General features: G+C 43.9%; 1 protein-coding gene across 1 annotated transcript in view; it reads left to right on the top strand.

Moving 5' to 3' along the window:
- The window catches only part of LOC126413044 (uncharacterized), a 113,193-nt gene extending 88,188 nt beyond the window's left edge, over nt 1-25,005 (top strand). Inside the window, exons 8-10 of the mRNA XM_050082940.1 lie at nt 4,202-4,402; nt 18,037-18,149; nt 24,759-25,005. Of these exons, the coding sequence (XP_049938897.1) occupies nt 4,202-4,402; nt 18,037-18,149; nt 24,759-25,005 (561 nt within the window). The remainder of the gene's footprint in view (nt 1-4,201; nt 4,403-18,036; nt 18,150-24,758) is intronic.
- Nucleotides 25,006-25,945: the final 940 nt, after the last annotated feature.

Genomic DNA, 25,945 nt, shown 5'->3' with positions numbered 1-25,945 from the left:
GACGAAAGAATTTACAGGCAGCTAACACTGCCGGCCGTGGCTTGGCCGTAATGGAGAAATGAAGTTACCGGTTGGAGGCTCATATAATAAAGTAAAATCCCTTATTGTCTGGCTCATCCTTTACACTAAGCTTACACACTAGTTAACCTGAATTATCCTAAGGACAAATACTCACACCCATGCCCGAGGGAGGACTCGAACCTCCGCCCAGACCAGCCACACAGTCCATGACTGAACACTGTTGCAGAAACAACGAAACAAACATGCCAAATTTAAACAGACGCAAAATCCCCTAGACTGGCGATCTTTTACAGATACTCTAAATTTAGCACAAACTTCAATGCGAGATGCTTATAACAGTTTCCACAACGAAACTTTGTCTCGAAACCCGGCAGAAAACCCAAAGAGATTCTGGTCGTATGTGAAGTACGTTAGCGGCAAGAAACAATCAAAGCCTTCTCTGTGCGATAGCAGTGGACATACTATCGAAGACAGTGCTGCCAAAGCAGAGTTACTAAACACAGCCTTCCGAAATGCCTTCACAAAAGAAGACGAAGTAAATATCCCACAATTTGAATCGACAACAGCTGCCAACATGAGTAACGTAGAAGTAAATATCCTCGGAGTAGTGAAACAACATTAATCACTTAATAAACGCAAGTCTTCTGGTCCAGACTGTATACCAATTAGGTTCCTTTCGGAGTATGCTGATGCATTAGCTCCATACGTAACAATCGTATACAACCGTTCGCTCGACGAAAGATCCGTACCCAAAGACTGGAAAGTTGCACAGGTCACACCAATATTCAAGAAAGGTAGTAGGAGTAACCCACTAAATTACAGGCCCATATCGTTAACGTCGATATGCAGTAAGATTTTAGAACATATATTGTGTTCGATCATTATGAATTACCTCGAAGAAAACGGTCTATTGACACACACTCAACATAGGTTCAGAAAACATCGTTCCTGTGAAACACAACTATCTCTTCATTCACATGAAGTGTTGAGTGCTATTGACAAGGGATTTCAGATCGATTCCGTATTTCTGGATTTCCGGAAGGCTTTTGACACTGTACCACACAAGCGGCTCGTAGTGAAATTGCGTGCTTATGGAATATCGTCTCAGTTATGTGACTGGATTTGTGATTTCCTGTCAGAGAGGTCACAGCTCGTAGTAACTGACGGAAAGTCATCGAGTAAAGCAGAAGTGATTTCTGGCGTTCCTCAAGTAGTGTTATAGGCCCTTTGCTGCTCCTTCTCTATATAAACGATTTTGGAGACAATCTGAGCAGCCGTCTTCGGTTGTTTGCAGATGACGCTGTCGTTTATCGACTAATAAAGTCATCAGAAGACCAAAACAAACTCCAAAACGATTTAGGAAAGATATCTGAATGGTACGAAAATTGGCAGTTGACCATAAATAACGAAAAGTGTGAGGTCATCCACATGAGTGCTAAAAGGAATCCGTTAAACTTCGGTTACACGATAAATCAGTCAAATATTAAGGCCGTAAGTTCCACTAAATATCTAGGTATTACAATAACGAACAACTTAAATTGGAAGGAACACATAGAAAATGTTTTGGGGAAGGCAAACCAAAGACTGCGTTTTATTGGTAGGACACTTAGAAAATGCAACAGACCTGTTAAGGAGACTGCCTACACTACGCTTGTCCGTCATCTCTTAGAATACTGCTGCGCGGTGTGGGATCCTTACCAGATAGCACTGACGGACTACATCGAAAAAGTTCAAAGAAAGGCAGCACGTTTTGGATTATCGCAAAAGATGGGAGAGAGTGTCGCAGAAATGATACAGGATTTGGGCTGGACATCATTAAAGGAAAGGCGTATTTCGAGGCGACGGAATCTTCTCACGAAATTCCAGTCACCAACTATCTTCTCCGAATGCGAAAATATTTTGTTGACACCAGCCTACATATGGAGGAACGATCACAACGATAAAATAAGGGAAGTCGGAGATCGTTCGGAAAGATATAGGTGTTCATTCTTTCCGCGCGCTATGTTGTTGTTGTTATTGTGGTCTTCAGTCCTGAGACTGGTTTGATGCAGCTCTCCATGCTACTCTATCCTGTGCAAGCTTCTTCATCTCCCAGTACCTACTGCAACCTACATCCTTCTGAATCTGCTTAGTGTATTCATCTCCCGCGCGCTATACGAGATTGGAATAATAGAGAATTGTGAAGGTGGTTCGATGAACCCTCTGCCAGGCACTTAAATGCGATTTTCAGAGTATCCATGTAGATGTAGGTGTAGAAAAACGCAAATCCTGCAGCTCACAGTCTGAACATCACGTCTATAAACTTGTGTACTCATGCGACAATTACTCTGTCCGGTCACATTAATGTAACCACCTGTCAAAAGCCAAAAACGGCCAGCTTTTACAGTGCGGACCAGTGAGAGACGTGCAGTTAGAGAGTGAATTAGGTTCTGGAAGGTATCAACAGGGATGTGGAACCGTGCGGACTCCAGTCCCGTGGTCATCTGCTCTACATTTCTCGGATGTGGATCCATGGCCCTTACAGCTCGATCGAGGGGGTCCTACAGATCCTCATTGGCTTTAAAACTAGGGAGTCTGGTTGCCAGGGGAGTACAGTAAACTCGTCGTGGTGTTCTTAGAACCACACGTACACTGCGAGCTGTATAACACGTTGAACTGTCGTGCGGGTAGATGACATTGTGTCGAGAAAAAACGAAGTCCATGAAGGAATGGACATTGTCCCCAAGGATAAATGTATACCTGTGTTGATCCGTTGTGCCTTCCAGAATGACGAAATCAGACAGGGAACGCTGTGAAAACATTCCTCAGACGATAAATCTCCCGCCTCCGGCCTGAATCCTTACGACTGTTGAAGGATGTTTGCTTTCGGACGTTTCACGCCGTATACGCTAACGGCCATCTGTCCGATGGACTATATCTGAACAGAACACCTGTCGCCACTCAGTGGAGGTCCAGTTCGGCTATTGGCGTGCACATTACAGCCTTCGTCGCCTGTGAACATCAGTTCAAAAATGGTTCAAATGGGTCTCAGCACTATGGGACTTAACATCTGAGGTCATCAGTCCCCTAGAAATTAAAACTACTTAAACCTAACTAACCTAAGGACATCACACACATTCATGCCTGAGGCAGGATTCGAACCTGCGACCTTAGCGGTCGCGCTGTTCCAGACTGAAGCGCCTAGAACCGCTGGGCCACACAGGTCGGCTGTGAACAGCAGTCAGCATGGGTGCATCAACCAGGCACCTGCTGAGGAAGCCCAGTGCAGCAACGTTCGCTGAACAGTTATTGAGGAGACACTGTTGGTAGCCAAGTCGTGCATCTGGGCGGTCAGTTACTCAACAGTTGCACGTCTGTTCGCCCGTACACATGTCCGCAGCCGTTGTTCACCCCTGTTACATCGGCGCCGGTTTTGGATAGCGCCAGTTTGCAATGCACAGAGTACTTTAACCATGGGGGCACGCGAACAGTTTACAAACTTAGCCGTTTCGGAAATGCTTCCACTCTTGGCCCTAAAGTCAACGATCATGCCCTTTTGGGCCATAGATAAATTGCTCCGTTTCCCTATTACGACAAAGAGAGCACCGTTTTCCGCGTCCCCGGACACGCTTTATATCCCTGCACTGCTATTGCTGTCCGCAGCTCATGTACTTGCGGTAGCGTTCTCGCTTCCCGCGCACGGGGTCCCGGGTTCGATTCCCGGCGGGGTCAGGGATTTTCCCTGCCTCGAGATGACTGGGTGTTGCTGTGTCGTCTTCATGATCATCATTCATCCCCATTACGGTCGGAGGAAGGCAATGACAAACCACCTCCGCCAGGACCTTGCCTAGTCAGCGGTGCGTAGTTCCCTATGCTCCTCGGAGTAAGGGACCTCATCGTCATCACTGCTACTGCTAACACAAGCCGTTGAGAGCGGTTACTGCACGTTGACAAACATTGGCGATGGTCATATTAATGTGACAGGATCGTGTAGTTTTCCGTCTGCAATGGCTCAAATAGCGAAACCACCCTGTAGCCTCCGTCACGTCCATAAGGAAGCTTGGCTCACACATGTTCCGATGTAGAACTAATACTGCCATATCACGTGTTCCACACTCCTGCTACGATTCGGCCACTTCATTATTCTTATGATTTCATGTGGAGCTGTCTGCAATAAAGCTGTCGCAGTGTTACTCGAGAGGGAGGAGCTGAAGTAGGAAGCGTGCTGCAGAATATGGAGGACGAGAGATACCGGCGGCTGGTGCGGCGAGCACGCCTGTCAGACGACGTGAGGGGCAGTCTGCTCGCGACCGCCTCCCGTCGCGACGCCGCCGTCGCCGCCGCCGACGCCTTTGCCGACTACACCATGGGCGCCGGACACCGAAAGCTCAGACGTCTCCAGGTGGGCCGCGGATTCACCCTGTGTTAATCACTGTGAGGTCCACATCGCGTTTACTAGTCAAGTGAACAAAGCGTCCCACGCACATTCAAAAATGCACGAACTTCCTTTACGGCACGTTCTGCCCATGAACATTTCAACGCCATGGAATAATCGTCAAATTGGAGTCCCGTGTACTACATGCTTGGACGTACACTATGCAATCAAAGGTATTGAACACCTGTTAGTGGACATTACCAAGGAATGTATCCACCCCTTGTCTTTTTTGACGACCTGAACTCTGCTTGAGACGCATTAAGTGAGGTGTATGAACGTCTGTGGGAAAATTGCAGCCCATTCTTTTTCCAGAACCAAACCAGAGAAGGCAGTGATGTTGGACGCTGGAATCTGGAACGAAGGTGACGCTCTAACTCATCCTAAATGCTATCATTGGTCAGTACTCTGGGAAGGCTAGTCCATTTAAGGAATTTTACTAATGTGTTACAATGTGATTTCCTATAGCCTTTTGACTTAGAAAATATTTACATTTTATAATTAATCGTGAATACTGCGAGAAATAAAATGAAAAAAAAACTATAATAACAACAGGAATCAAAACCGAGCCATCGAATTGCCAGTCAGTGTGTATGACTACTCTGCCAAAGCACCGTTACATCAACTGCTCTTCCGAAGTCTCTCAAACTCTGCACTTGCACAAACATGTTCCACGCATTTTCGAAGATAAATACTGACCTGGTACTGTGAGCTGCGTAGTACTCATAGTGCCTGAAGGGATGACGTCACATTAGAGCATGCACAGCCGAAAATGGACAGCTGCGCCCAGTCTCTGATTCGATCGTAGCGCAGCTAACCATCATTCCAGCTCTCGACGCTGGTTTACAGTGATCATGGAGAGAGTGCTACAAAAGATGTTTTCTTCCATTTTATTTGTATACAGCTTGCATTCGAAAAAAAGGCTCACATTCAAAGAGATATGGGATAATTTTAGTGCGATATTTACAGTGTGCTGTAGCCCATCAGTACATGATAACCGGCCGCCACTAGTTATTGTCCATAAACCATTCCCTCACAGATGCTACTTAATGGCGAGGTGCTGTGCGATATTGATATGAACAATAATGGTCTCCAAACTGATCCTCTACTGTGCTTTGTACAGAATGCTGTATTATGTGATCATGCCCTTCCGTATTTAGCGGTTTCTAAACACAATGAGGGAACCACACCCTAACCACGATAAACAGCTCCACAGCGAAACATTAGTTCAATGCCGGCACTACAAATGGTGGGAGGTAATGTTTTCCAGGCGTCATAAAACCAAACGCTGTCATCAGATTGACACAAGGTACAACGTGACTCATCAGTGCAAATCACTCGTTTCCAGTCATTCAGTGTCAAGTAGCTTCACTCTTTACACCACCCCATGCGTCGCTTAGCATTGACCACAGAAATATGTGGCTTATGAGGAGCTGCTTGACCACTTCAGGAGTCCCCGAACATTTTATTCTGATCTCAGTATCGGTTGAGGTATTACATGTCATGCATATTACTCGGTCGACTTTCTCGCTACGCTGACGCAGACTGCAACACTCAGCCGCTAGAGGGTGTGACATCGTGGAAAACTAACTATGTCGGTGCGTGAGAAACAGCTTGCTGTAACCGAGTTTATTACAGCACTGGAGAGCCTCCAATTAAAATCCATACAAGAATGAAAGCTGTGTACGCTCCCAACGTCAGTAACGTGCGACGCTGGATAGTTCGTCTTCGTAATGAAGGAAACAGGGAGAATCTTAGCGCTCGGGTTGACGAAATCATCAGAGACAATCGTCGGAAAACATAGACACAGTTCTCACAAGGGAAACGCCTCATCGCACCCTGCTCAGATTTAGTGGTGAGATGGCCCAGTGGATAGTCTGCCAAAAGAAAACAAAATCGAGCATGAAAACAGGAAGAAGGAGTGCTGAACTGTGAGAAAACTAGCAGAATATGTGCAACATCGAGCGAATTTCAGTATGCATGGTGTCGTGGGCATTGGATTACGAGTAGGGAGATCCGAGTTCAGATCTCTCTCATGCCCAAATTTTTTTATATACAAAATTATGATCATACCATCCTGTCGCTGACGTGTCTGCTCGCAATATTCAAATCTGTGTCTGTGCCGTGGTGTAACGTCCGTCTGCAACAGAGAGGTGTAAGGAAGGAATCTCCAGACGGCCGGCCGCTGTGGCCGAGCGGTTCTAGGCGCATCAGTCCGGAACCGCGCTACTGCTACGGTCGCAGGTTCGAATTCTGCCTCGGGCATGAATGTGTGTGATGTCCTTAGGTTAGTTAGGTTTAAGCAGTTCTAAGTCTAGGGGACTGATGACCTCAGATGTTAAGTCCCATAGTGCTTAGAGCCATTTGAACCATGTGAACCTCCAGACGTATGTACTTCGTATTTGTTCTACACAGGTACCACATATAGTATTATGACTCTTGCATTCCGTTTTAGAGGTTTTGACATTTCTAACATAGTTCACACCCTTTTATTTGTTGTTTTTATTTGTGTGAGAGATCTATGCAGTGTCCCGCTTGCTCTTACTGTTCATCACGTATACCGTCCGCCCCCGGTAACTGAGTGGTCAGCGGGACAGAATGTCAATCCTAAGGGCCCGGATTCGATTCTCGGCTGGGTCGGAGGCTTTCTCTGCTCAGGGACTGGGTGTTGTGTTGTCCTGATCATCATCATTTCATCCCCATCGAGGCCCAAGTCGCCGAAGTGGCGTCAAATCGAAAGACTTACACCCAGTGAACGGTCTACCCGACGGGAGGCCCTAATCACACGACATTTACATTTTATCACGTTTACTTGCGACGGTAACATGTTCTTACCACATGAGTCATATTGTATAACCAATGTATAGTGTGGCAATGGCCAAGACCACAGAAGGAGAACAACATGTCAATTACCGGATGGAAAGCTCATGATTTTGTGGAAAAAAGGGGCAGGAGGGAGATTTGAACGTGGATCTCATGCTTTGCAGCCCAACACCGCGAGCACATAACCACGACACCGTGATTCTTGCACGTCGCTCGATGTTGCACATCTTGAGCTTGGACCGTTCGGTGTTTCTATTTTGCTTCTTTTACCACAGTTCAGTACACCTAATTCCTATTGTCATGCTTGACCTGGATTCTGTTTTTGATGGCCATTTTACTACTAAATCTGAGGTGTGTCAGGAAAGTGCAGCATCACTGCAGAACACAAAACTGTGTGAATGGTGCATGCCTCGAATACTCACCCCTTGCATGAAACAGAGGATATGGGACATCTGTCAACAATTTCGACTGAGCGAAGTGCCGCAGTGGTTAGCACACTGGACTCGCATTTGGGAAGACGACGGTTAAAACTCACCTCCGACCATCCTGATTTAGGTTTTCCTTGATTCCCCTAAATCGCTTCAGGAAAATGCGGCGTAGCTTCCTTTGAAAGGGCACGGCCGACTTCCTTCCCCATCCTTCCCTAATCCGAAGTGAATGATGACCTCGCTGTTCGGTTCCCTCACTCCAAATCTACCAACCAACCAACCATCAACGATTTCCTTTGCGTTTTGAGAGTTAGAGCGATGAGTTCCATAGAAACATTACGACAGGTGGTGGAAGCTGCGTTCACAATTTCAAACCCGAAAACAAGATTGCACTTTGATAGCGATGAAGCTGTGCGAGCGGAGGTGAAGTTGTGGATCTATGAGCAAAGTCAAATATTCGAAAGTGATGGTATCAACAGCCTGATCCCTCGTTGGAAGAAATCTTTTCATCGCCAGAGTGACTATGGTGAGATATAAATATGTAGACATGAAAAATAAAGATACAGGATGTTAATAAATGTTGTGTCATTTAAAAAACTTCAAGAGTTTGCATATAAAAGTACGGAGGCATTACTTTTCAGCAAGCCCTCTGAATCTGTACATTTAACTCTCTACGCATAGTGCTTGTGCTTGCTGGACTGCAACCATCGTCCACAACGCTTGACGAGCACTGTCCATCAGTACATGGGCTCTGCCTGATCTTGGTTTAGTTGTGGTTGTTCCCTCGCGTTTCCACTTCATAGTCACATTATCAGCAGTCGAATTTAGCAGTTTTAGGGTGGTTTAAATGTCCCTGATGGACCTTTTACTCAGGTGACATCCAATGACTAGTCCACGTTCGAAGTCACAGATCCCTCCTGATCAACCCTTTCTGCTGTTACAGCTTCTCTACTGACAACACGGTATACATCGACTTCTTTTACACTCGTGAGTCTGCCTCTCATTACATCTACTAGTCAATTCTGCATTACAGAGAGGTACTCGGATACTTTCAATCAGATAGTGCACAAATAATTAACATTTCAGCACAAGTGTTCAAAATACGTAGATAGGAGTAACGCCAGCTACGTAAGCACTCCGTCTTCAGGCCACAAGTGGCCCATCGGGACCATCCGACCGCCGTGTCATCCTCAGTTGACGATGCGGATAGGAGGGGCGTGTGGTCAGCACACCGCTCTCCCGGTCGTTATGATGGTTTTCTGTGACCGGAGCCGCTACTACTCGGTCGAGTAGCTCCTCAATTGGCATCACGAGGCTCAGTGCACCCCGAAAAATGGCAACAGTGCATGGTGGCCCGGATGGTCACACATCCAAGTACCGGCCACGCCCGACAGCGCTTAACTTCGGTAATCTGACGGGAACCGGTGTATCCACTGCCGCAGGGCCGTTGCCCGCCAGCTACGTAACGTATACAAGAAAAGATTACGCGGCGCGTTCGTCAGTCACAAATCGCATTTGAATGTTAGCCATTTGCGAAACTATCCTGTCATGCCTCATATAGGAAGGTGACACGTGTAGAAAGTCGACAGCAACTATACCGTGACCTGCCGAGACTGTGGTTCATCGTTTTGCAGTAGTGATGCTCGCACTGATCAGGATACCACGACTGTGTTACGAATATGGAATAAATGGGGTCAACAGGCCAACGCTCAACGCCATGCTGGATCTCAGCGGATCTGGCAACTAGCGCCCGAAAGGAGCAACATTGTTCACTCTGCCATGCAGAATCATAAAGCCTCATCACTTATCTTGATTCGGAATATGGGCATGTTTTTCAGCAAGATATGTACCTACACGGACAGCGTAACGAAATCTGCAGCACCAACGACTGTCAACGCACTGACTATTGCTGCAACTTCCCTTGAAGCACAGCAACTATGGAAACAAAAATGGCACCTCTTCGTCTTTCCAGGCGAATACGGATTCTGTGCACAGCATCACGACGGATGTACCCGTCTGTGGGAAGCTCCGACGTGATCGAACACCGTCAGACTGCATCCTTCATCGTCATGTGGACCCAGGCCCCAAGCGTGATGATATGAGGTGCCATCTGGTACACAATATGATCTCTTCTGGCTAGCATAGTCGATCATTTGGGCAGCGCGTGCTACATTTCCGACGTATTAAGGACGGTGGCTAAGCTGTATCTTTGGGCTTTCTATGACGTAATATTTCAAGAAGATATCACAAGACCGCAACGTCCCACATGCTGTCCCCGTTAGACTGGTCACCACGTTCTGCAGATCTCTCACCCATTAAAAACATATGTCGCATAAGTTACCGAAAGACTAGCACGCCACTACTAGCCAGTCACTGTGATTAGAGCCATTTTGTTGTCAGAGGCGGCACCTCTGCCTACCAAATTTGCAATCCTGTACGCAACTATACGTGATATAAAAAGAAATTGGAGGCGGCATAGATGACGTAAGGGATCCAGTATTGGAGTCACCATTTAAAAAAGCTCCGGAAGACATGAGGTCAGGTAAGACAGAAGGAGTAAATTAGATTCCACCGGAATTTCTGAAGTCATTTGGGGAAGTAGCAACGAGACGACGGTTGGTGTGTAGAATGTATAAGACTGGTGACGTAACATCGGACTTTCGGAGAAATATTATCCACACAGTTGCGAACATAGCAAAGGAAGATTGATGCGGTAACTATCGCGCAAACAGCTTAACATCTCATGCATCCAAGCTGCAGACGATAATAATATACAGAAGAATAGAAAAGAAAACTGAGGATCGATTAAATGACTGTCATTTTGGCTTTAGGAAAGGTAAAGACAACAGAGAGGCAGTTCTGACGTTGCGCATGAAAATGGAAGCCAGCCTGAAGAAAAATCAAGAAACGGTCGTAGGATTCATCGATTAAAACCGGATTGGGCGTACGTACCATGACAATAATGCCCAGGCGTCGGATTGTTACAATGTCGCAGCACTCGTGTGTGATCCAGCATTGTTATCCTGAAGGAAGGGTGCTTGATGTGTAGACGAACTCTTCGAAGTTCAAAAATGGTTCAAATGGCTCTGAGCACTATGGGACTCAACTGCTGAGGTCATCAGTCCCCTAGAACTTAGAACTACTTAAACCTAACTAACCTAAGGACATCACACACATCCATGCCCGAGGCAGGATTCGAACCCGCGACCGTAGCGGTCTCGCGGTTCTTCGAAGTCGAAACTCGATTACAGAGCGCTGTTCCTCACGCACCGACATAGTTGCGTTACACACCGCCACGTTACACGCTAAGATTAGGATCCCTGTAGCTCCTGAAGGCTACAAATACGTAGATGTGAAGAATAAAGATGTAGAATGTTAGTAACTTTTGGTCTTATTTAAAAACCTTCAAGAGTTTTCACAAGACGAGACACGCGTGATGTCCATTGTGTGTCAAACTCTCCTAGACACTGACTGCCGCACCTTGTCCCTTCAGCTTGGACAGCGTCTTTTGATAACAAATTTTATTGTTTATCTAGATTGCACACAGTTCTAATGTTGTTACCGATTACGGTTGCACAGAAGCATCTTCACATCTAAATATGTCGATTATTCTACGACACAGTACGCATATTGCTTCTGGAAATTTATGGCTTATTCTGAAAATGGTCATAACATTAAAAACATAGGCAATATAAACTTTGACTGCGCATTTTCCATAAAAAGACATTATTCAAATTTCTGACGTGGTGTTTTGTGACGTCATTTTTAGAGAGTTCAATTTATATCTGAAATTTGGCTAATTTCAGACAAAGGCGAATCATTATATACATACCATTTAAGAAAGATGGATTAAAAACATCTAAATAAAAATTTATCATAAAACTGTAAAATAAAAATTGAACTGAATTTTATTGCTATTTATATTAAACGACATAATTTGATTCGATGAATAAAAATCTGGAGTCAGATTTTTTCATGACAGTGAATTTTGAATGTAATCTATGCACTCTTATTGATGTTTTAATTAATTCAGGTTAATTCAAACCTTCTCTTCCATCAGAAATTAGCTGAATCGAGGTGTCTTGACCTCTTACATCGATTAAGACAGCTCAGTTGTTTCTAAATAACATTTTTTAACGCTTCAAACAAACAAGCCGTGATTTGCTTTGACATCAGGATTGGTGGAGTTAGCTAATGAACTCTATCGACTACAAAATGATTAAAGTCACTGCGAATAAAAGGTGTTTTCATTTTCAATATACATTGTGACCCTTAATAACGTTTGAAAACCCTCAAAGCAACTCTGAGACAAGTAATTTAATACAAGACGTATTGGGCCTCAAATGTCGGGAAATACCCCAAAAGCGGGTGACAGATGTTGCCCACGTGACGTCACCCGATATCGTACCTCGCCGCACGTTTAGCGGTTGGGCTTGTTGAACCTACCCACACCCGTAGGGCTCAGTGCTACACATCGCTCCACTAGGTTACTCTGTTTTCGTTCTTGCTTTATCTGATGTGATAGGTAGTGCTCTCGGTAGTAGTAATACAAGACTACGATGAATCGATTTACTTTTAACGACCTTGCAAACGTGAATCTCAGTCATGCTGCTGCTAATCCCAATGCGCTTGCAGCAAGACGTATTCACACAGAACGTTTCCCACAGTGTGTTTCAACTTCTCACGCATCGTCTGCTACTGTGGATCGGCGAATACATGGACTCTGCGCGTTAAGTGAACACGGAAGGCAAAAAAATGCATTGAGAGGGGATTTTAGATTAATTTTTTGAGTGAGTTAAAACCGATTCTGCCTCACCATTCAACGGTCCAGCATCTGGTCAAAGCAACTGTGAGTCCAGAAGGTCGAAGAAACTTGTATTATTACTGGTATATTCCTATTGAGTCTTCTACCATAATCTGCCTATCATTATTTTCATTGAATTCGTAGTTTTGCCTTCAGTATGAACTCGTAATTGAAAATATACCCTTCCTTTGAAAGGGACTGTACTGTACAGCTGCTGAGGCCTCCCCACACGTACGTGATACATCACTAAACCAGGTTTACAACATCTCTTCAAAAGCGTATTGCCCAAGTTTACCGATCATCCATCCACCTGCTGCACGTACTATCACATTAGTTTTCTTTCTGTTTATGTTCGGTGTAGCCATCGGCTAATATACGTTCAGTTTCATTAAGCATCCTACCTAAATCTTGTTTACTTTGAGCGACCTCTGTTACGTAATTAATGAATTCGTTCCTGCTGATTTTCTGTCTATGACAAACAAAGCGTACATCGAAACAATTCCTTACTGCCCTTATTGCAGATTCAGTATAAAAATTAATTATTCAATAGTGACAATGATCAACTTTGCCTTGCACTTTTCCCGTCACAGCTGAGTACCACAGTGTGCTCTGTGGAGAATGGGCTGCCTTCGCGGAGAATGGGCTACTCATCCGTTCAGCCAAAATTTTTACAAAGGACATAACCGTGTTCGAAAGGGATGGATTAAATACCGTTGATGGTTGATTGTTTATTGCTGTCAGAAGTAGTCAGGTAATACATTTTCTGAACAGTTCAAAGAAACCTTGAGTCTCATTTCTATTATAGTCATACAATTATAGTTGGCGGTGACTTCAATCCACCCTCCATATGTTGGCGAAAATACGTGTCTGAAGTCCGTGGTAGGCATAAAAAGTCCAAACTCGTACTGAATGCTTTCTCAGAAAAATTATTTTGAATAATTAGTTCAGGAACACACTCTAAGAGTAAATGGTTGTGAAGTCGTACTTGACCTCTTAGCAACAAATGATTTTGATCAAAGAGGGAGTAGCATGGTGGATGCAGGGATTAGTGACCACAAGGTCGTCGTAGCGAGATGGAATATTCAAATCTACCAAAAGAATATGCAAAATATTATTTTAAAAATCAAATAAAATTCGCTTGACGCCTCCGTAAGAGATGGGCTCCACTCCTAGCAAACTAACTAAGGAAGAGTACACCAGACGTGGCTTGAATTCAAAGAAACAATGCAGACGGCAACTGAGAGATACATACCAAACAAGTTAATAAGAAATGTTACTGACACCCCATGGTACACAAAACAAACCAGAACACTGTTGTAGCCGCAACGGAAAAAAGTATGCCAAAGTTTAAAAAACGAAAAATCTCCAAGGTTGACAACGTTTTACTGAAGCTCGAAAGTTAGCGCGGACTTCACTGCGAGGTACTTTTAATATAGTTTCAACAGTGCTACTCTGTCTCAAAATCTGGCAGACAATCTAAAGAGATTCTTGTTATATGTGAAGTATACCAGCAGTAAGACACAGTCAATACCTTCGCTGTGCGATAGCAGTGATAATGTTACTAAAATTCCTTTACCAAAGTAGACGAAGTAGATATTAAAGAATTCGAATCAAGAACAGCTGCCAACATGAGTAACTTAGAATCCGTATGCATACAGCTTTTTCGCACCTTTTACTGGCCTCATCAGTTCCAAAACACCGAGCCAAATCAAGGGGCGTCTCGAGCATCACAGACTCAACGAACAGAACATAAACAGCTTGTTGCTGAGACTGGGAGTGGGATACACTAATCATGGCCTGAACCTGAATAGGAGGGGAAAAAAAGATTAGCTGAGCACCTTGCAGAATCTGTAAGGGTGGGGAGGGGGCGGGGGGGGGTGGGGGCAAGTACACAAAACGAAGTCCATGTGATTACTGGAATCAAAGGGGCCCATTTTTTGCGGGTTAGAGCCAGGCTACAGAGAGAGATTAGTGGAACAGACTATAGCAGGACCAGACCATAATACACGTAACAGTTTGAAGAAAATAAAATTAATTTGTTTCATCAGAATATTAGAGAGTTGAAAAACAAGATAAATGAGCTTATTATATCCTTAGAAAATGTGTGAAATTCTGTAGCGATAGATGTTAATTGTCTCAGTGTCATCTACATCACTTTGAGGGTTTTTAAACGATAATAAGAATCACCCTATATGTAAGAAACAGTAGTGGTCCCAGTAATGACCCCTGAGGCACACACCATTTAACCATGCCCCAGTCAGACACTATCTCATAGTTGTTCTCATTAATGAGGAGAATGATCTTTTTCTGTTTGTTCTTAAAGTATGAAAGGAACCAATTGTGAGCTACGTCTCTTATTCCATAATGGTCTGACTTCTGTTGTAATATTTTGTTATCAACACAATCAAAAGCCTTATTTAAATCAAATAAAAAAGTCTACTACTCGTAAATTTATTTTTAATCCGTCTACTATCTCACAGAGAAAAGAGAAAGTAGCTTTTTCAGTTCTTAACCCTCTTTTGAAACCAAAATGTACATTTCATAGCAAATTATATGAACTGAAATGATCAATTACTCTTATACAGACAGCCTTTACAACGACTTTTGCAGACACTGATAACCCAGAAATAGGTCCAAAATTACCTACATTATCTCTTATTCCTTTTTTGTCTAGCGGTTTCATTACTGAGTACTTTAATCGTTCGGTAAACCTGCCATTTCTAAAGGAAAAATTACAAATGTGGTTATGCACCAGGCTAGCACATGCAGCACTGTGCTTTAGTATCCTGCTAGGTACCCTATTATATCTACAAGAGTCCTTAGTCTTCAGTGATTTAATTATTGGCTCAATCTCCCCTTTGTCATTATGACGGAGGTATGTTTTGGATAATAGTCATGGTAACGCATTTTCTAAAAGAGTTACATGATTTTCTGCAGAAATTAATTTCAGACTTAATTCACCTGCTATGTTGAGAAAGTGATTGCTAAATACTGCACATATATTTGACTTATCAGTAACAAAACATTTTTAGCATGTATTGACTTTATATCCTTACCCTTGCGCCGTTGGCCGCACGCTTCCTTCACGACTGACCTTATGGATTTAATTTCGTCCTGAGAATTAGCTATTCTGATTGGATACTACATGCTTTTTGCGTTCCTAATGACATTTTTCAGCGTTTACATCAGTGTTTGTAATGAGCTATTGTAACTCGATTGTTACTATCACTAACGTTTCGATTTAAGTCCGAATTTGTTCTATATGATATCCTATCCAATTAGTCAGCCACCCAGCCTGCCTGTTAGTGTCCTGTTTTAGACATTAAAATGGAAAGCAACTTTAAAGAGCATGAGAAATGTGTTCAAAAACTTATTATACATGGTGGTTATAATTAAACTTTCGCTACTTGAACCAGCATTGATGAAAAACTATTAACTGTATGATTACCTAGATTTATATGAATTATGTTCAGACTGTGCACTGCATGATTTCCGTTGTCAGTAGCATTAGCATCGTGACACGCCGTTAGGTACCGTTATTGGTACGGTGACATAGGGTTGAAACACAAGCATCAGTATGTATTACAGCTGAAATCAGTCAGCTTGAGACAAGGCAAGGTGAACTGGATACAATGAGCGTTCTTCAAGCAGTGCACAATCTGTGTTACAACAGCTGAACATTCTAGATCCACCAGTCGAAAAGTGCTGCGAACAATTGTGAAATGGTCGTATCGATACATGATACCACAATAACCGCCCTGTATTCATCGTCTGTCTTATTGGCACAATAAACAAATGTTCAAATGGCGCTAAGCACTTAGGGACCTAACAGCTGAGGTCATCAGTCCCCTAGACTTAGAACTAAAAGCTAACTAACCTAAGCACATCACACACATCCATGCCTGAGGCAGGATCGAACCTGCGACCGTAGCAGCAGCGCGGTTCCGGACTGAAGTGCCTAGAACCGCTCGGTCGCAACGGCCGGCCACAATAAACATCCCGCGACTCTTTTTCTATAATGTGGTTTAAAAAAGACGCTATTGCCACTTAATTAATACTTCTAAATAGTTTGTATTTATATTGAGCACGCATGTATGCCCAAATTCCTCTTATTGTAAAAATTCGTGCATCATGGTCTGGGATGCCACTTACACTTTTACTTATGGAATGCTCCTCTTCAAACGAAGAATGAACAAAACTGTTGTCTACAGTTATGCTACTGTTCTCCTGGACTCTATTTGGAAAGAATACAGCCTGCATGAGATGAAACGAATTTAGAAGATCTGCAACATACTTTTCTTTGCACATCATCTATAAAATTAAATTTAAAGCCACCACACACAATTAATTTTTGGTACTTTCTATGAAGTGAACCAAACACTCTCTCTAGCTTGAACAGAAGCCCTGACGTCAAAGTGAGGGGACCTGTAGCTACTGCAACATGGTGAACAGTCTGCTTTTCAGCGCCACAGTCACAACTTGGAGAAGCTATTTTCTTACACTTCTGTTGAAAACCGGCACACTTGCCAGTGCTGGTACAAATTCCGTTAAGAACCGAACAGATCTTTCGCGGCGGTTCGGAGTCAGGTTGCTTGTTTGATATGGATGGTGTCTTAAGTTGTTCCGTCTTAGCGTTAATCTGTCATGTGTGTCTCCAGCAGTCATTAGCATTAAAGCCGTCACCAACCAATATCCTTGCAGTTTCCAGGGGCGGGTGACGTGAGTGAAGCCTTCCTTTACTGACTGTGCACCCAACACATTGGGGCACAGATTTTCACCTATTCACAAATCAACATTTTTAAAACCGTTGGATCAGTCGTACTGGACACGAAGACGCTGTGTTCTGCTCCTGGACATCCAGATCTGCAGACCTAACTCCCATGGATCACTTTTTATGGAGATACATACAAGACATTATATGTATGCCTCCTTTACAAAATTATCCCATACATACCTCAACGGCCTTGCTGCAGTGGTAACATCGGTTCCCATCAGATCAAGGAAGTTGAGTACTTTTGGGCTTGGCTAGTACTTGGATGGGTGATCATCCCGTTCTGCCGAGTGCTATTGGCAAGCGGGATACGTTAGACCCTTGTGATGCCAAATGAGGAGCTACCTGAGGGAGAAGTAGCGGCTCCAGTCACGAAATCTGTCAACAGCCGGGAGAGCAATGTACTGTCCACAGGCCTGTCCATACCCGCATCGAATGACGTCTCTGGCCTGAAGATGACACAGTGGTCGGTCGGTAATGTTGGACCTTCAAAGCCTCCTCAGACAGAGTTTTACATTCAGTGTAATTCTTATCTTTGTTACGCTGTGTATTAAATAGTAATATATATTTATAATCGTTATATTCATTTTGAATTGGAGAGACGATGATGCTGCTACCATAGGTTATGCTAATAATATGTATCATAGCTTATGTGATGTCTGAGAACCTCCAATTCTGGGAGCAGGTCAGACGAAAATTGTGAATAAACATCCCTCAGTCCGCTCTCTGTGCTATGAACAGACTTTCAGATCGTGTGGTGGGTGACCTCTGCTTGCAGGAAGACGTGGTGCGCTCGTTCGACGTCGTCATGTTGCTGCCCAAGGGATCTCCACTGCTGCCTCGCATCAACAGTCTCATCGGAAGGCTCATGGCCGCCGGTTTCTTCGACAGGTCTGTCAGGCACACAGCTCCCACTGTCATTTCCAGTTCCAATGTACAGGATGCCGTAGTGCATCGTCAACAGTTTTAATCAGTAATGCATTCTAATTTCAGATTGTTTAGTTCCTGGTGGGTTTAAAAATCTCACATCTTTATATTTCTTCGAATAATGTCAATCATCCCTTTTGTCCTGCTAATTAATACATTATGAGACAAAGACTGTCTGGAATATAGGTAGTACATTACTGAAATACTGTATACCTTACTCTTCCCTAATGTCCAGGTCCTGGTAGTGGGAGATAAAGACGATTCCAGTTACATGTTAGGGAACTGCAAGAAGAATACTCAAAATGGGACCTGACAAGAAACACAAAAGACGGAGTGCATCGGGGTAGGTGAAGATGGCTGAGAAGATTCGAACGTAGGGTTTTGAAAATTAAAAATGTCCGTCTATTTACAGCAAATGGAAGAAGCACGCAAAACATCATAAGTAAAATTGGGCAAGGAAAAATAGTAATTGCCCAACTCCTTGCTATGTACTGATAAAATTACAAAGTGAGCGGTTTTTAATGTACAAGTCAATCACAGAGAGTATCACCACATATGACGTTGAAATACCGGAGCTAAGTAAAAAGGAGAAAAATAAATTGATGTCCCTTGAGAGGGGGTTTTAGTGAAGAAGTTTTCTCATCTCCAGATTTGAACACGTCAGAAATGACACAATACGGGAAATTATAAAAGAAAAAGGCACCGTTCTCTATGCATGCCATATATAGGAAAATACGAAGGTTATTCGGTAACTAAGACCTGAAATGCCGTAGCAAATCGAATTCACTCCAACATTGAAACACTCATCCGCACCGACTCCCGGTATGCCTTGTCCATCAGACGACGCCAGTTTCATTGGTGCTGTCGGAGTGTGCTGTTTACATCATCATTTCAAAGTGTTTAAAACAACTGGTTAGATCGTCGACTGTGAAATACGGACAATGATTCTGCTTTGGCAACGAGGAACGTTGTAGCAGCGGAAATTCATCTGCAGATATGTGTGCTTATGGCCGCAATGCAATGAGTGACAGTAAAGTGCCTAAATGGATGAGAACTTTCAAGGACAGATGTTAAAATGTCCATGATGAACCGCGACCCGGCCGACCATCAGTAATCTTCAAATATTTGGTCAAAGTCATGGACGAAAAGATTCTTGAAGCCCAGTGGTACCCAATCTCAACGTCGGCATTGGAACTTTCAAATGTGGATAGAGCAACTTTACACAAAATTGTATCTGAAAAGTTGCACGAATTGTGCCCATGTTCGTTTCCCAGGCTGCCTACTGAGGAATACAAAATGGAAAGAACTGCTTGTGCTCTTGAATTTTTGTATCGATATCATAAGGAAGGTGATCAGTTTTTAGAAAACATTGTCACAGGGGACTATACGTGGGTTTATCACATGATTCCAGTCTAAACGTCAGTCAGCAGAATAGCGCCACACGACATCACTGATCAAAGTCAACGCCAAACAGACAATGTCAATATACAGGGTTATGGCAACTGTGTTTTGGCTCAGAGATGGAGTCTTGTTAGTCGAGTTTATGGAGCAAAGGGCAAAACAATGGCAGCCACTTACTGTGCTCCCCTGGCTAAATTTCGACATACAATACACAATAAGCGACGTGGCCTTCTGATGTCTAGGGTTTTGTTGCTGCATGACAATGCCAAGACCCATTCTGCCATTCCATCTCTTGGATGGAAACAGATTGTCCACCCACCGTACAGCACAGACTTGGCGTCGAGCGATTTTCACTTGTTCCGTTACCTAAAGAAATTTCTCGGCGGCAAGCACTTCGCAACAGATGATGAGGTGGAGGAAGCAATTGAAGACTGTTTATCCACACACGTGGCCGACGTCTTTGACTAAGGGATGCAAAAGCTTGTAGAATGTTACAGCAACGTGTGAAAACTATGTAGAAAAATAGAGAAACATCTAAGGAATCAAGTAAAAATAGTTTTCTGAAAAAATCTGTGATGGTTTATGTTTTATAAAAAATGAGACCTTACTTTACCTACTAACAGAATAATTATTATCTCTGCTTATTTTATCTAAATAGTGTTGTTATCCATTTATAAAAAAAGAAATTACGTAAAAATTCAAAGTGGTCTGAGGAATGTTGCGTGAAGCTCAAAAATAGTAACAACTTCATATGCCCAAAATAAGTAAAGTGGATAGGAGCGACTAGGAGCACTCTCCACTGCAATAAGAATGTAACTAAATATTACTTTTCACTCGAAGTTGAGTAAGTGATCATTTGTACTATCGTATCGTCTCCCTGCAAATTCTCCAAATACTTCAACAAATTAATGTCAAGACACAGTATTTGTCGCAGGTACGTATCAATGTATCAAGTATTGGGACACCATAATATACGGACAATTATAGTTGGCAGTATTCTCCATTTCAGTAATAAATTAAGAGATCACGTTTTAGTTGGAGTTTACAAACTGATCATGTTTACTAATCCACTCTCTACAAATTTTGCAAATACTTTGCAAATTACTGTTGAGATACAATTTTTGATGCATGTATATATCTGTATACCTTGTGTTGAGACAACTTGAAATACAGACAATCCTTGGAAAATGGTTGAGGCCTCTCATCAGCATCAGTTCGGCATTAATGCGTGGTATTCTTGGTAACCACACACTTTGGTTATTATTCCACAACGCCTCGACAGAGGCATGTAGCTGGACTTCCTGCGGAATACTGTGCCTGGGCTGCTTGAGAATGTGCCTGTGACAATACTACAGGTTATGTGGTTTCTGCATGGTGGACCCCACTTCCGCTTTAAATTTCGCCGACACCTCAATAACATCTTCCCGAAACATTGGATGGCATATGGAGGCCTTGTAGCATGGCCTGCTAGATCGCAGGACTTAAACCCTCTGGTTTTTTACATATGGGGGCATCTGGAAAGTATTGAGTATGCTGAACCAGTTCCTGATGTGCAGACTCTTCAACAGCGTGATCACCATGCCTGTGACGCTATTCAGAGAGAGGTTGGAACGATCAGTCAGTGGGACGATCCATGATGCGATTTGGGAACGCATGCACTGAATCCCATGGGGGCCACTTTGAACTTCTATCATGACTTGGAAGCAGTGCAGCTCCGTACAGTGTTCCCAGACGATTTGTTGTCGTTGTACACACACTGTCCATTTCTAGACGTATTTTCATAGGTTCTCCATTTCCAATCAGGAATGTGTCCCTGCAGTTAGTCGGTTTTATTAATGTTCACTCTGTATATTTGATATCAACTGCAGTTTCATGTACGTTGCAACTGGGAGCAACTACACCTAAGTGGCCAAATACCCTACAATGGGAGCAGTATGACGCTCGACATGTGTCAGCTGAGTATCTGCGTCACTTGCGCTGTTCACCGTTTGTTTCCTTAATAAATATGCAGCGGGGCGTCTTTATTGCATGAGTCGATCGAAACAAACAGCAGAACTTCCTCAAACAATAGAGTGACATGGCTCTTGCAAAGGCAAAGGTGACACCACTTTAACATCAGCTCCAAGTTGCAACTTTATACTGTAGACAAACGCATCAACAGCTCGTGCTTTGCCTGCTCCTAACAAGACATCGTACAGTGTCATGTCTCTCGCCAAGGCATATGAGTGACACAAGATTGTACGAATTCTATCACCTAATGCTTCAAGATCTTTTCCTTGCCTTCGCCCAAGGGTGCACAATTTATCCTGGCAATAGCTCAGACTTCTCCTATCTGAGTACCTGTCTTCTAACCCATCGGCCAATACCCCGAGACTTTCTGTATCCCTTAATATTGTTACTGATTCCACATAGTGCATGCATCACCCGACAACTTTAGGCACGCCACATTCGACAGAAAACCTTGTGGCTACTAGAAAATGAGACCAACATCACGGACATTTTGCAAGAAAGTGGATGCATTCTCTGTGGCCTTCCCTGAGAAGGAAGGGATAAAAGTGACAGCAGGAAAGCTGTTCACTTTGTTACGCTGTGGGGCGGCAGCATAGTCTGTAGGTTCCTCTGCAATAGCCTCAATAGCCTATACGTCTGCTTTAATCTCTACTATAAATTGAAATTCCTGAGTACCATTTTGTTACCCTTTCCTGTAAAGCCTCGAAAGGATTTTCACTACCTCCTCCCTCTGTTCTGCTATCTAATTTTGACTGTGTGGTGGGCATTTTTTTAACCTTAAATGGATGTTAAAATTGCTAACAGAAAATTTTACAGAACAGGTTGAGAAGCTCCTGTAAAAGAAATAGTCTGCTCTTCGGGCAGCATTCACTTCTGACATGTCGGCTGCAATACTTTAGCAAGCGGCGACACATACATTAAGCGTGATACGATGCGACATGTGAAATCAGCAGCATGGGTGGTGAATGTGGGCTGCTGGGTCCATAGGCAGATGGCACCCATGTGGACCTAGGAGTGATAGCTGGCTGCAAGGATGGCGAGGTTCAGTGTGTGGGCCACAATTGCAGGCTGACTCCATCAGCGACAAGGAAGAGGCACTGCAGTGTTGAAGCCATGACCCTCAGATGAAGCAGGTACAGACTAGCAAGCTGTACCCAGCTTCGTCAACACATGGACGACAGATGGGCTGAACTGCTACAGATTGCGGTGAAGCAGGGTGGTCCCAGCAGGAATGGCGTGATGTTGGCGACAGGTGGATTACAGCATGACCTGTGGCAAACAGCATGGTCCGTGGCAAGGTCAGCTCGACCAGCGGCAGGCAATGTACCAACATAACCAGCATGACCTCAACAGATGCGGCGACGCCAATGGGCGACAGGCAGCTAACAGAGGTGGCACTCTTATCAGGAAGCCGCATGAACCATTTACAGCAAATCCATTCACTTGGTTCATCACAGCAGGCACTGCTTGCACTCATTGGGCATGTGGATGGCGCCCATTGTTGCTCTGTGTCATTATGAATCCATGGCACGACTCTTACGCTATGTGAACGTGACAGCATTGGCAACAGCTTTTGTAATCCCAGTGTCTCAGACAAATCTCACACTGAGCTCGACTTTGCCCGACACAGCAGTGGATTGTGCAGTGTCAGCCAGTGCGCCTATTCCCAGTGACGAACATAACCAGCCTTGACTAAATCACTCCTGGTCCTACTGTGTCTCCAGCTGTGACGATACTGTTGAATCCAGCTGTGAAGATATAATTGACACAGTGAGATGGGATGTGCCGAGGGTGGATGAGCAGAGCACTGGCTGCTTGGAAGTGTCATTATGATTTGAATACTGTGAAGTTTGGAGTGAATTGAGAGAATGTAGGAAGATGGTGTGTTGCTGGGTCCGAGGCTAATGGCACAGAGAGACCAAACTGAAATCCACGTCTTGCTGCAACCTATGGAAACACGTGTGACGTCCTCGTACAATTACCATTGGCTGCAGGCTGCAGGTTCTCAAAGTGTAGCTTGTTAGCAGTCCCCAACCGTGTGAAGAACACTTCGCCATCAACATAGGCCATTTCCGCAGTGCAAGTCACAAGAACTGTTCCGTGGACAGGTAACGTCTAGCACGTGAGAAAGAAAAATTTCACAACTTGGAGTTATCAACAACATGTTTCCTTACCTCTATGAGCCGGGGCCACCTGCACATTAATGTCTTACTGTTGATTGTGTCTATCTACATTGTCTGTCTAGTGTCAACTTTAGGTGTCAGCCTTTGTTGGGTGCACTTTGTGAAAAGGTCTTTGTCTAAGATCCAGCCCTAGTGTTCTCCTATTGCTGTATGTGCAGTTATTTCGGTATATTAACTCATGCGACTGTATAGTAAAGTTTTTTATTTCATTGGAGTTATATTATTGATACCTTGTGGTACAGTCTTAGGTTAGCACTTTGTCGTTTTGGTATGTTTATCTTTGCCTCCTTTTGTAAAGCTGATTAATTATAATGGGGAAGGTATTTCATTTTGTATTATATTATTGTATTAGCACTCCGCTTTGAGGAGCAGACACTTCCAAAACCACAAAAACAAAACAAAAAGACACTGGTATGCCACAACATCAAAACAGATAACACATGGTGTAACTGGATCTACACAACATCGAAACGAAAACACATTGGCGGTAAAACTGCGGTGCACTAATATCGAATTTCTATGTTCAGAAGAGAAAAATTAGGATTGAAGTAGGAAACAAAAGATCGTGAGCAAAAATTTTCATTTGTTTAATAGCTGTAATTTAGAATAAGAGAATTTTTTACGTTCTTTGCAAAGAGATTTGTAGGGAAAACCACTTTGGTACGGTGACCACTGATGACTTTTTTTTAATAAAGCATAACTCACTTGGTCTAAATAAGATTTTTATTGCAGTCGCAAAAGACGGCGTAAACGTATATTACGTCTACTTAAAAGGCAGCTAAGTGTGCCACTACACTATCTCAGGTCGCTGCTCATGTTATTTTGTCCAACATGTGTAGATGATATTTAATGACTTACGCGCCAATTCCGGTTCGGGTGTGCATAATGCTTCATCACGGCCCTCGCATAATACTGAACATGCACATGTACACTCGACACGTACACCAGTGTTAGAAGATCACGCACATCTCTTTGGCAGGTGGTGGTCGGACCTGTCGCGTCGCCGGTGGACGACAGAGACTGGCATCGAGGACACCGATGGCGATGAGAACGCAGAAGGCGATGCCGCCTTCTCGCTGTCACTGGTGCACGCCCAAGGCGCGTTCGCAGCACTCCTCGCTGGTTGGCTGCTGTCATTGACCGTTTTCGCCCTGGAGCTGGCAGTGCACGTGGCTGCAAAGAGAAAGACCGCCACACCTACTAAAGTATTTGGAGCAGCTCGCTGAGTCTCCTGTCAGTGCTGCCCCAAAGAGACTCGAGCTGTGACAATCTTTATCCTCTGTGACATCCACAAGAAATTAAGATTATATACTAGGGCTGGCTGGATAGTCATGGTACATCACTTCAGACAATAATTGTTGTTCGGTGCTATACTCAAAGGGCTGCATCAACTCTTGTCACTGTACTGACCCCAGTGACAATGTAATACATCCCATATTGTTGACGTTCTCTTGTTCATGCTTACTTGCACCAGTGTGATAGGTGCAATGAGACACATGTCAAGCAAGTCATCGGTCTCATTCTGTTGTATACATTTACAGATATGTATACGCTGATGGGCCAAAACATTCTGACCACCTGCTTAACAGCATGTCGGTCCACATTTGGGAGCAATACAGCAGCAGTTCTATGTGACATGGATTCCTTAAGCTCTTAGTTTGTTTCCAGTTATTTGATACCTCATATCTGCTCCTTGGTCGTGCACTTCCCCTAAAATAAGGACCCATCGTTTTTGGGCGCGAATGTGGCACCCAAAAGAGTTGCACATGTCTTCCATCTGGTTCAGACCACGAGAATTTAGTGACCAGGATTTCAACGTGAGGTCACTAGCATGCTTCTCAAACCACGGTCGCGAGATTTTGACTCTGTGGCACAAGCAGTTATATTGCTGGAAAATGGCATCACTGTCGGGGTAGACATTTAGCATGAAGGGATGCAGGTGATCCACCATAACGTTCACGTAGTCCATAGCTGTGCCAATGTCCTTGCCGCAATGGTAACATCGGTTCCCGTCAGATCACGGAAGGCAAGCGCTGTCGGGCTGGGCTGGCACTTGGATGGGTGACCATCTGGTCTGCCGAGCGCTGTTGACGAGCGGGGTGCACTCAGCCCTTGTGAGGCAAACTGAGGAGCTACTTGATTGAGAAGTAGCGGCTCTGGTCTAGT

Source organism: Schistocerca serialis, chromosome 7 (assembly GCF_023864345.2).
Source record: "Schistocerca serialis cubense isolate TAMUIC-IGC-003099 chromosome 7, iqSchSeri2.2, whole genome shotgun sequence".
In the NCBI taxonomy this organism is placed as follows: domain Eukaryota; kingdom Metazoa; phylum Arthropoda; class Insecta; order Orthoptera; family Acrididae; genus Schistocerca; species Schistocerca serialis.
This window is presented reverse-complemented; position numbering and strand designations above follow the sequence as displayed.